The 12,676-nt window shown below is 47.2% G+C and overlaps 1 protein-coding gene across 39 annotated transcripts in view; it reads right to left on the bottom strand.

Annotated features, from left to right (window-relative positions):
• The window catches only part of DHRS7B (dehydrogenase/reductase 7B), a 64,536-nt gene extending 52,070 nt beyond the window's left edge, over nt 1-12,466 (bottom strand). For 8 of the 39 annotated variants that reach the window (XM_023653691.2, XM_070226640.1, XM_070226625.1 and 5 more), the window contains exon 1: nt 11,990-12,063. Coding sequence is in view for 4 of the 39 variants with exons in the window: in XM_070226626.1 (XP_070082727.1) it covers nt 10,209-10,288 (80 nt within the window). In the remaining 35 variants the exon portion in view is untranslated. Of the gene's footprint in view, nt 1-10,208; nt 10,617-11,457; nt 11,786-11,805 lie in introns of those variants that run through there. The other 31 variants (XM_070226633.1, XM_070226642.1, XM_070226637.1 and 28 more) reach the window with 17 other exon arrangements.
• Nucleotides 12,467-12,676: the final 210 nt, after the last annotated feature.

Below are 12,676 nucleotides of genomic sequence, written 5' to 3'. Positions count from 1 at the left end.
TACTACTCAGCCAGAAAAAAAGGCAAACTCATCCCATTTGCAACAACATGGATGGACCTGGAGGGAATTATGCTAAGTGAAATAAGCCAGACTGAGAAACACAAACATCATGTGGAATATAAACAAATACATGGACAAAGAGAACAATTCAGTGGTTACCAGGGGAACGGGGGTGGGGGTGGGCAGGTGGGTGAAGGGAAGCACCTATGTGGTGACAGACAAGAAATAATGTACAACTGAAATTTCACATTGATGTAAACTATTATGACCTCAATAAAAAAAAAAAAGGCAGGCATGATGTACTGGTTCAAAAGAACGGCAGTAAACAGGCCTTCAGCAATGCAGGGGTAGGGAAAGCATTCTGCATTTCCACGATTAGGTCTTGGTCTTCTGGTGCCCCTATGCCCCTGGACTGTGAGCCCATGCCCCAGTGCTTTTCAGGTTTTTTCCCCTCCTTGGGTGAGACCGGATGGCAAGAGGGAGCTGGAGTTGAGTATTTCTATGTCCCCAGGTGGGTGAGGCCCTGGTAAAACCGTTTCTCCTGAGGGAGGGCCTTGTTAACAACAGAATGCTCTGATGTATTTCAAAATGGTTACTTCCCCCCCCCACCAGCAGCACAAGGGGATTTTTCTCCAATGTTCACTGTGAACGCCTGGCAGAGCTCCCACAGGTAAAACACACACAAGCGTGGGGCCCTCTTTGGACTGGGTCCCTCTGGAGTTTCTCCCTCTCAGACTTGTCCATACTGAGCCTCCAGCAATCTGCTACTTACAGTTCAAGTCCTGGTTCCCACAGAGGTTTCTGCTCCAGGAAGTTGTGCTTCTCTTTATCTGCCTGTCTCTGTGATTTTGGGGGCAGCAGTTTGCCCTGTAGCCTCACGATGCTGACAGATCTAATAAGAATCAGTTGACTTTTCAGTTTGTTCAGCTTTTCACTTGTTAGGACAGAGGGCGACATCTAAGCTCCCTACATGCTGAACAGGAAACTGGGAGTTCTGACACCACTCTTCACGACGTCAGCCATTAATCACACAGTTGTTCCCCCATTAAGTGACGAGTTTTTCTCTTACTGCTTCTAAGTTTCATCTTTGGCTTTCAATGGTTTTACTCTGATGTATCCAGCTGTGAATCTTTGTGTCTATCCCACTTGGAATTCGTTGCTTTCTTAGACACAGAGGTAAGTGTTCATGGCAGCCCGAGTAACAGCCCCCAAAGACGCCCACGTCCTAGTCCCTGGACCTCTGAGTGTGTCACCTCACCTCTACAGTAAAAGGGACTCTGCAGATCTGACCACATTAAAGATCTGGAGAGGGGAGACGATCCTGCATTATCTGGTGAGTCCAATATAATCACAAGAGTCCTCACTAGAGGGAGGCAGGAAGGTCGAGTCACACAGTAAATGTGACAAAAGGGGTAGAAGTTGGAACAAGGTGAGGAAGGGGCCCGAGCTAAAGAATGCCAGTGGCCTGCAGAACCTGCAAAAAGCAAGTGAACAGATTCTCCTCTGGAGCCTCGGGAAGGAACACAGCCCTGCTGACACGTTTATTTCAGGACTTCTGACCTCCAGCACTATAAGATGATAAATTTGTGGGGGTTTAAGCTACTGTTTGTGGTAACTTATTACAGCAGCAATGGGAAACTAACACAGGGTTTTTCATCAGATTGGAAGGTTTTTTGGACATTATTTCTTCAAATATTTTTTCTGCCCCATTCTCTCTCCTTCTGGATCTCCCAACTGCAGGTAGACTTGATGTTGTCCCACAGATGTCTGAGGCTGTTAATTTGTCTCCAACTTTTGTTTTCTCTGTTCTTCAGGAACGATCGGATCATGTCTATTAACCTTTTTCAAGTTTACGCATCCTTTCCTTCACCATCTCAAATCTGTTGTTGAGTGTGTCTAAAGAGTTTTCATTTATTATACTTTTCAACTCCAGAGTTTCCACTTGGTTGTCTTTTATATGCTCTGTCTCTTTATTGAGATTATCTGTTTGTAGAATCAATGTCATACTTTCCTTTAGTCCTTTAAACGTGGTTTCCCTCAGTTCTTTGAACACATCTATAAGAGCTGTTCTGGAGGCTTTGTCTGCTAAGCCCGACGTCTGGGCCACTCAGCTTCTCTCGACTGCTTTCTCCCCCCGAGTAGAAGTCACAGTTCCTGTTTCTTCAGGTCTTATGAATTCTTTTGTTGAATATTGGTCATTTTAGATATTACATTGTAAATACTCCAGATTCTGATTTTCCCTTATGGAGACTGGTATCCTTGCTGGGCTTTTTATTTGTTTAGTAACCTGCTTGTACTAAACCTATGGATTTCGTCTCACCCACAGTAAATGGCCATTGATGCCTCTGCTCAGTTTTTTTCTTATTTTTATTCATGATTTATTTTTTTGAGGAAGATTAGCCCCAACATCTGCCGCCGATCCTCCTCTTTTTGCTGAGGAAGACTAGCCCTGAGCTAACATCCATGCCCATCTTCCTCTACTTTATATGTGGGACGCCTACCACAGCATGGCTTTTGCCAAGCGGTGCCATGTCTGCACCCAGGATCTGAACAGGCAAACCCCTGGCACTGAGAAGCAGAACATGTGAACTTAACCGCTGTGCCACCGGGCCGGCCCCCGGTCCCCTTATTTTTATGCTCGGATTCCTACTGGGTAAACTCTATATCTGAATATCTTAGTGGCCAACCAATTGCATGTCAGAGTTTGCATCCAAACTCCTCAAAAAAGTACAGCTTCCACCCTTTGCAGATGGACCTGTGCATGGAACAGGAAGCATATCCAAAGGTCAGGCAATTTTCAAATCCTGCTCAGTTTTTACTTCCCATCAGACCCTCAAGATCTCCTCTGTATGTACACAAGGCCATCCCGGGACATGTGCATGGTCTGGGCCCTCTCGGGTCAACTACGCTCATACGTGTAGCTTCCCCGTCATTGGGGATGTGTGGGAGTTTATCACGCCTGTCTATTGCTGTCTCACTCACAGACTTCTATCAAATTTCTAGCTAGTCGACTGGTCCATCGCTTGCCCAATTAGGGCCACAACCTCAGACTGGCAAAGCTGCTGGCTTTCCCCACTCACTTGCCACCAAGATCACTACCCTTATTGACAAAGCTCCTGGGTGTGGTTTCTGCTGTCTCCTTTGTTCCACACAGTTCGCCCCGTCAGCACTGAGACTGCTGGTCTTCACCACCTGCCCTGTGCTGGCTGAACTACTGCACTGACGGAGCTAAGGGGATGAGAGGGGAGCAGCCCCAGGCAAGAAGGCCGCAGACGCCCCTTGGTCATACCTAATATTCAGTGGTTTTTCATGAACAAATGCTTCTCAACTTGTATGTGTTTGGTTAATTTCCAGACTTCTGAAATGGTTGTTTTCGACAATTTTGTGCTGTGTTATAGTTGGTTTTGAAGAGCTTTGCCAACCTTCCCTCTCTGCCATACCAGGACTTTTTAATAGCATTTTTTCTATTGCTGGAAATAAAAACTCTGATAAAAACAAACTTAAACAGAAATTATATCTCTCAAATCCTATCTGAATGCCTTATCATCAAATAGTGCATATCAATCAGGGACTTTCAAAAGACATCCCTTGTGAGATGTTATCTGTGGGGCCGGCCCTGGGGGCCGAGTGGTTAAGCTCACACGCCCTGCTTCAGTGGCCCAGGGTTTCACAGGTTCGGATCTTAGGCACAAACACTTGTCAAGGCATGCTGATGCAGTGTCCCACATAGCATAACCAGAAGGACCTATAACTAGAATAAAACACCATGTACCGGGGGGCTTTGGGGAGAAGAAGAGAAAGAAAAAAAAGGAAGATTGGCAACAGTTGTTAGCTCAGGTGGCAATCTTAAAAAAAAAAAAAAGATGTTGTCTGTGCCAAGTTAAATTTAAAATGTTGAAGGAAAAAAGCAATTATCCTTAATTTCAAGTTTATGGGAAGAAGAAAAAGATACGAGATCATTGTGAAACTTTCTTCTAAGAATTCACATTTCCTCACTTGATCCAGCGCCCTTGGCCTGGTGTCAGCCGCCACAGTTGGTCAGCCACACCTTCCTTCTGACACAATACAAAACCAAATTTTGTTTCTTACAATTCAGTGTTTTTTCTCCCCACTAAATAATTTCTCTTTAAATTTAAGTCTGTCTTGCTTTTTGCCTATGATCAAGTTGCCACCTACCATTTTTCTATTGAGATATAAATGAGAGGTGTGAATGATAATTTCACGTTTATTAATATAGCAAACCGGAACCAGGCAGACCCTGGTTCAAATACCAATAACCAGACTAAGTTTGTGAGTATCTCTGGTCAACTTACTTAATATTTCAGCCAGTTTCCTCATCTGCAAAATATGTCTAATATCTGCCTTACACGGTTGCAGGAAGGATTACAAATGATAGCAATTATCACTATAATTGCTGGGTTATCTATCTAGAAAGATGGTAGGTAATGTCAGAAAGGGTGAAGAGAAGGAACAAAGAAAACAGACAAATTAATCTTCTTCCTTGCTGTGCCCAGGTCATCCTAGGATGGCCAGACTAACGAGATCAATTTCCTTCTCTCTCCTCATCCGCCAGTGAACAGCAAAGCAACCTTCCCTTTTTCCTCCCCTTTTCATTGAGATGCTTCTACACAGTGCCATATTCTACCACATGCAACGTACTAAGAAATGTAACAGACGTTATCCTATAAAGTGGCAGTTGAATGTTATTTTTTTAAACAAACTTTTTGGAGAGTTACTGTCGAAGAAGCATTATCTGAGAAAAATTAAGTACCAAAAATTTTATACTCATATATTGAGATTTTGAAAAACCTACTAGAGTGGTGGGGTTCTCTACCTTTTCTCAGTACAGATTTCCTTGAAAACCTGAGTACTGCTGTCTTTGCTCATACACAGTTTATACAAGTAAATTATGAAGGATCCCAGGAGACCCAGACAGTCCTTGACGCCCATCTGTGCAGCCGAGTGAGAACGCCTGCCTGTGTGGGACGTCCTTCTGCAGTGTGCACGCTCGCCTCTCAACCTGAATGAACCAATAAACCTGAATTTTCATCAATCTAGATTGCTGAAACGAGGCCTCAAGCACTACAAATGACACGCAAATCACTCCAGCTCCCATGTGGTGGGGCAACAGATTTGGAGTCAAAGTCAAATGTCCAAATGCTACCACCATTTACTTCTTGTTCCACGCTAGAACTTATCCACTTTGGACCCCAATTTCCCTACCCATAAAATACAGTTTCCAATTTAACAACTGCTAAGCACTACTCACATAAGCCTGGAAAAATTTACATCTTCCTTCAAAACTCAGTGTTCCCAGTACACACACGACATCACTCAATAAGGGCTAACCACAGCAGACAAGCTCTGACGACGGGCAAGCGACGTTCAACCAGCTCAGCTGCCATCAGCAGACGTTTCCCTCCAGGAAGCAGTTTAGTGGCAGAGTCTCAGCTCACCGTGAACTTAGGGAAATGGGAGAGCTCAGAGAGAATCAAAAAGAATTTGTTGAATTTCCTACCTTGGTGGGTGGCAAGACGCTTCCAACCTAAATTTACATGCCATTCAATTTCGATTTTCATCCCCACGTTTATAGCCTTCCAGAATATGTCAACAGAGAGTTCATTTTTGCAATAAAGTCATAACATTACCTACCAAAGAAAGGTCTCACATATGTATAACTGGTGTTAAAAACAAGACAACAGGCCGCAAACGAAGTCACTTATGCTAAGCCAAACTGAGACTTAATCACAGTTTCAGCTCTCCCAGAAATGGACTCTTAAACCAGGCCATCGGGAAGCACCTGGTCAGCACTAGTGAGGTCATCTGCCTCACAGACCCCTACCGCCCCCTCAAGGAAGTGACCTCACCACAACCAATCCACTTTCTGCTACTTTTTCTACCGTAACTTCCTTGTTCCCACTCCCTCCTGCTTAGAGAAGTCTCTCATTTCGTCCAGCTCCTTGGAGCTCCTTTCTACTTGCTACATACAGACAGGATGCTGCCTGATTCACGAACCACTGGATAAAGCCAATCAATCTTTAACATTTACTCAGTGGAGGGGCTGGCCCCATGGCCTAGTAGTTAAGTTTGGCACACTGCGCTCCGGTGGCCTGGGTTTGGCTCCCGGGCGTGGACCTACACCACTCATCTACAGGCACGCTGTGGTGGGGACCCACATACAAAATAGAGGAAGACTGTGACAGATGTTAGCCCAGGGCGAATCTTACTCAGCAAAAAAAAAAAAAATTACTCAGTGAAATTTTGTTTTTGAACACTGGGTAGGAGTGAGAAACAACATTATTGCCATTAAGGAAGACAAAACAAGTCCTGGGAGGGTTAACTACCAGAGAGTCAAGAGTTTTAGCGGGAAACCAGAAGGATCTGGATCTACATTTTTCTTTAAATCAATGTACAAGAAATTATGGGCTAGATCTGACCACTTGAGGGCGTCCTAACCATGCACAACTACATGGAACCTACTTAAAAATCATCTCCAGGGGCCGGCCCGGTGGCGTAGCGGTTAAGTGCACATGTTCCAATTCTCGGTGGCCCGGGGTTTGCCAGTTCAGATCCCGGATTCGGACGTGGCACCGCTTGGCAGGCCATGCTGTGGCAGGCATCCCACGTATAAAGTAGAGGAAGATGGACACGGATGTTAGCTCAGGGCCAGTCTTCCTCAGCGAAAAGGAGGATTGGCAGCAGTTAGCTCAAGGCTAATCTTCCTCAAAAAAAAATAAATAAATAAAAATCATCTCCAAAATAATCTCCATACTGTGTATGCTTCAGTAGAACATTTTACTGTGTTGTAAGTATAAGGAAATTTAAAAAATTGACTTTTCCCTTTTGCCAAAAGAGAGATCTTTTTTCCTCCCTTTTTCTTAAGGGCATTTCTTTGAAAAACCGGTACTTGTAAATCCTTCCTCCTACCCTTTCATATGTACACCAATCTCTTTAAAGCCTAAATAAGCTAGCTCTAGCTACTGGTAAAACCCAGGCTTTGCTTCTGAACGGCTTGTGACCCATCCCCTAAATGCCAGCATCAAGGAGGACAGTGCCTCGGCTCCATCCACGGGAGTCTAGCGAGGCGCCTCGGCCACCTGCTCACAGAGATTAGAGAGCTTTTACTTTTCCTTCAGATAAGGCAATTAACTAGCACAGACGGCCACCCCAATGACCAGGTGAGTTTAGGATCGGCTATGAAAGCTCGGACAGCAAATGGTGCTGTCAAGTCTTCTTACAGAAGCACACATTACCATTAACCTTGAGACCGTGTATGGAATGGACTGTAAATGGTGGGACCTTTTTGGTTTTGCAATCTCGTTAGCAGATTACCTGTGCTGCATCCCAGTCTAGCTTAATAATTATTCAATAATAGAACTATTTTCTTTCCACATTTGTGGGACCATTTTCTAGGCTGGCAGATTTTAACTTTTCCCTAGCATAAATGTAAGAAATTCTACTCTCTCTACTGGACCACCTCACTGCCACTTTCCTGTCTTGATGGCTCCAATACGGGAAAAATCCTCCTCCCTGAGCAGAGCTGTTACAGCCTGACCACTCCTGCCCTCCAAGTGCCAGGCGCTCTGCATCACTGCCTTTGCCACATCTCCCATGAATCCTCTCAGAGATGTCCTATTCACACTGAACCAAACTCTCCCGCCAGGATTTCCTGTCTCACAGGCCAGAAAATGAAGAATGAGCCCTGACACCTCCCTCTCCCTTTTCACCCCACAGTGAACCTATTACCAAGCCCCGTTGATCTTGCCTCCAACATTGCTCTCAAATCCATCAACTCCTGCCTCCACTGAGGGGCCGAGCGGTCTTTTACAAACACAGACCTGCTGGCGCTCCTCCTCTGACCGAGACTCTTCAACGGCCTCCACCACTCTCAGGACCAGCCCCAGATCCTTGGCGTGACCTATGAGGGCTGCGTGGGCTGACCGCTGCCTACCCCTCCAACCTCATCTCTCTCACTCCCTCCCTCACTCCCCATCCTCCAGTCCCAAGTGGAAGCTTAAGCTCCACAGGGACAGAGGACAGAGACCACGCCTATTTGCTCATGCTACATTCCTAGCCATGTCTAGGATTTTCGCTGTCTTTTCCATAGACAGCTTTGCTGCAAGCATTTTCGAGGCAAACATTTTCACCACATAATTAATTGGCCGTAAGGCAATTTTGCTGTAAAAGATAAAACAAAAAATAAAGAGGGACATTAAAAAGGACACAACAAAACATGAAAAATGAATAGCAAAAGACTTTATTGCAAAATGCAAAATATTTGAATACATTTAAAATGTGTGCAGATTTATGGCAATACTGTGCAAACAATCGATTTTATGTTGTGGGTTGTACCTAAGTGCTTGTCTTCGAAATCTTTTGTTTATAGCATTACACTGTTTTTGCTTGAGGTAGCTCCTCATTCGGCATCACACTTTTTCTTTTTCGCTAAAACGTCTTCCATCATTGAGAGAGGCAGCAGGTTCCCAAGCCCAGCCTGCATGTTTGTGACTGAGCGTGGCGCTGCACTGTGAAAGCCTTCTGCACTGCTGTCTGTTCTTGGCTCACTGTCACATGTCTGCAGACAGACATTCCAAAGTTCCATGGGAAACGTGGGTTCCACTCTGTGCCACTGTATACACCATTAAGCGCTAAGATTTATACAGCCTGCATCAGTGGAGAAATGAAACCAAACTGTCAACCAGTTATTTTCTCTTTTATGGCAAAATTGCCTTACGGCCAATTAGTTATGTGGTAAAAAAGTTTGTAGCCAAAATGCTTGCGGCGAAGACGTCTACAGCAAAGATGCTTATGGCGAAAATACTTGGAACCTCCCCTAGCACAGGGCAGATGCAAGATAAACAGATGCTGAAGAATACTGCTGATAAAACTGGAGCGTCTTAAACGGAAGGCAAATAAAACATCAACTAAATCATGCATCGTAGAGAAAGAGTGCTCTCAAACATGTTTGTATCCTAGGTCGCTAACACAGGGCTTGGACCAGAGCAGAGCTAAAAAACGTCTGCTAAACCATTTGGCAAACCAAACACAGATACGATGAAAAACAATACTGGCACTCCTGTCTATTCAGCTTTGCAGTGCAAATGACCAATGCAGATTAAGTCTCACATTTAGGCATTTAACCCTCCTCTCATCGCCAGTCCCCATCCTGTGGTCTAACCAGAGGTCTAACCACGTTTGAAGGAGACTGGACTCTAATCAGAGCTGAAAAATATACATGGTCTGTGGCATTGATTATATCTTCTGAGAAGCAAATAAACCAAAACTGGGGAGCAGTACTGCTCTCGGGATAAGAGCCCTACCCACGTTTTCTGTCTGACCCTTTAGCCATGCAGATCTTTCAGTAACAAGACACCAGCGCCTCCTATTCTCGAGGCTTCACACATGTCCTTCCCTCTCCCTGCAGCTCTTCATGCTTCTCCTTGCCCAATTTAACTCCAACTCAGTCCTCAAGGTCTCAGCTAAATTATTATTTCCTCAGGAAAGCCTCCCCTGTCTCTCCTCACTCCCTCCCGCTGCCAATCACCCCATTATATATTTTCACAGCACCCTCCACCGTCCTCCACAGCACGTACCACAAGCACCACAATCGTAATTAATATTTACTTTGTAACTCTTTATTTTCTATCTCCCTTGCTGGACTTAAAAGCATCTTGAGGACGGGCTGTGTCTGTTTTGGCCATCACTGTATCCCCCACACTTAGCACACTGCTGGTACAGAGAAGGTGTTTGGCAAATACCCGTTAACTGAAGGAAGGAAGGAATGAAATACATATATAAGCACTAGCTTTGGGAGTGACATGGAATTGGCTCTGCTCTGACTAGCTCTGTGCCTTCAGATAAATTTCTTACCATCTCTGAGCCCATTTCCTTATCCATAAATGAAGATAATTGTTCGCACTTCACAGAGTTATTGTGAGGATTGAGAGAATCCACTAAAATGCTTAGCATAGTGCCTGGCACATAATAAACACTCAATAAATATTAACTATTAGAGTTCTTAAAGAGTGGAGAAAAAGAGGAGTGTATCCGGTGGGGATGGCACACTGCATGCCCCTGCCTAGGGCACAGAGCTCCGTTTGTGCAAACATATAGTTGCAAATCTGAATGAAACGAGTATTTTCAGTGTACTATAGGAATGTACGTCTAAAAGAACGCTGAAATAGATCCATTTATGAAGCCAAGAATACCTCTGGATGTGAAGTGATCTTGCATTTATGTGGATTGCACACTTGTGTGCGGCGTCAGGTTCTTTCGAAGCAAAGTACATCAGGAATCCAGTACTTCGGGGCAGCAGAGTTCCAAACCTAGGCTTCAGGACCCAGAGGACCCCAGCCCAGCTGTGCTGACCTTAGCCCAGGACACGTGGATAAAACGACAGGCTTTTGCCTTGAAGACAATTGCTCTTCCCTCCCAGCAAGAACCTCCACACCGTAAGGAGAAAATGTCCCTTCCCTCTGGTGTTCTCCAGCACCCCCTGGTCCCCTCCTCCCTCTTCTTGGTGCATTCTACATTCCCAATATCCCCCTTTGACTTTGTTTTTGTCCTCTTTGTTTTGTCCTCTTTTTGTCTCTCTTAGATTTTCCAACTTTGGACACATCATCTAACTTCTCTGAGCCTCAATTTCTTCATCTGTAACAATGGAACTAAAACAGTACTTCCCTCTTGGCTACATGGCACAGTATATGCCATACAGTAGCACATGGTAAGTCCTGTTTTACTGTTCCTACCACATCCCTAATCAATCTACAACCAGAAGAAAATTACAACAAAGATCCTTTCCAACAGTACAAACGGTTCTTTCAGAGTCTGTCTTTTCTACAATAAAAGAAACCCCCACCCACCCTGCATACTGGAAGAAAATACATAATCCCAAAGAAGCTCCAAATGTCCCAAGGCAAAGTAATTTAACAAACTAGATAGCCCTGTTTCCTAAAAAGGATTAAATCTGCAAAACACAATTTACATATATCCATTTTTATAAAGCCCTCCCTTAAAGCAAGCCCTCTTAGGACTACATACACTGCAGTCAGAGGTTCTCGGGGAGCCCCACTACCTTACAGTATGCCATCCTGGGGAATCCCAGCAAGAAGGAGCACTGTCTTACTGGTCACCCTTGACCAAGGCACGGTCACGATCCTAGCCCTTCCTTCCATCTCCATCCCTCTCCTCACAAGCCTCAGGAGAAATAAAAGCCCCACTACCTTAGGGAACAGTGGGGGCCTCTGTACGTTGATAAGCTGTCACAGCCAGGCTCCAGATTACCTTTTCAACGTAAGTCACTTAACAAGGACCTCTTCAAAGGCGACCCCTGCACTAGAATAAGTGGGTTTTACACAGAGGCCCGGTTCTCAAAGCCCGCCTCTCCCATCGTTTGCTGTGTGTCATCTCAGCCTCCAGAGCTCTGCTGAGAAGCGACGGCGCCAGCTCGCACCTTACCCTTCTGTCGCGAGGAGTAAGCGAGATCCACAGCAGTTATTCCGCCGGGTGCTTAAAAGAGGTAATTCCTCTCCCTCTCCTTCTGAAGAACTACATCAGTTGTGCTAATTCTCTGTGTCAGCAAGCTAAAGACTCCTTTCGCCATCTGCCACTTTGCTAGAAACTGACTTCCTCTTTGCTTCCCCTCCACACAGGTTGGGAGACGAGAAAAGCACTTTCTGGCAATTCTACTCCGAGAAGCAAGCACCACGCTCACGGACACAGGCGCATACGGAGCCAGAACTTGCTTCAAAAGCAGCTTCCCAAGTCACCAGACCGAAGGGAACAGAAGGGCAAGCCCCCGGGTACCGTTTGCTGAGCGCCGCCTCGCCACGCTTCGCAACCACAGGGTGGGCGCGTCCGCCCAAGGACAGCCAGGGCGCGGCGGGGCCGGGGCGCTGGGGCGCCGGTCCCCGCGGCCTCCGCACCCGCCGGTCCCACCCGCAGGGCCCCGCGCGCGCCTCGCCGCCGCGCCCCTCCCGCTCGGACGCACCTGCCCGCCGGGGGGCCCATGCCGCCTTCGCTTCGCCTCCCGTCGCGGAAGTGACGTCACCGCCCCGCCCCGCGGCCGCGCCCAATCCCAGCCGCCGCGCCGCGCAGGCCCGCTCGGCGGTCTGAAGCGCGCGCGCCCTCCGTCTTCCGGCTGAAGCGGGAGGCCGGGCGCGGCTTCCGTGCGGTCTGGTTGGGCGCGGGCGGCGGAGTGCGGAGGGAGGAGGGCCCGAGCTCTGCGCAGCCCCGCGCCGCGGGGTCGAGACCGGAGGCCCACAGGGGCGCCGCGTCGGGGCGGAAGGCGCCGTGGGGGCGAGGCTCCCGTCCCGCCTGTGGAAGCAGCTCCTGCAAATACGTTTTTAAGAGACGTGCAGCGGAAGAGGGTGCCGGCCACAGCCGCCCTGCTCCCCGGCGCCGGGCCGCGCGGCGCGCTCGTGCGGAAATGCCGGCCGCCGTGCAAAGCGCCGCGCGCCCCCGTCCCACGGGCAGGTGCCGGGCCGCTGCACATGCGCTGCCGCGACTCCCCTGGTCGTCAGTGTAGCGTGGAAGTGCTCACGAGTACCCGCGCAATCTGGACATGCGGCGGAAACACTAAGTGTTCAGCTACCTTTCCCAATAGTCCGTGCAGCATGTTTGCCTTTGACGGTGTCACAGGCGTTCGTCCGCTCTCCTGGCCCCTCCACTGTTCTGA

The sequence above is a fragment of the Equus caballus genome, chromosome 11 (genome assembly GCF_041296265.1).
Source record: "Equus caballus isolate H_3958 breed thoroughbred chromosome 11, TB-T2T, whole genome shotgun sequence".
Taxonomy (NCBI): Eukaryota; Metazoa; Chordata; class Mammalia; order Perissodactyla; family Equidae; genus Equus; species Equus caballus.
Note: the sequence above shows the minus strand (reverse complement) of the source record. Positions and strands in the feature narration are given on the sequence as shown.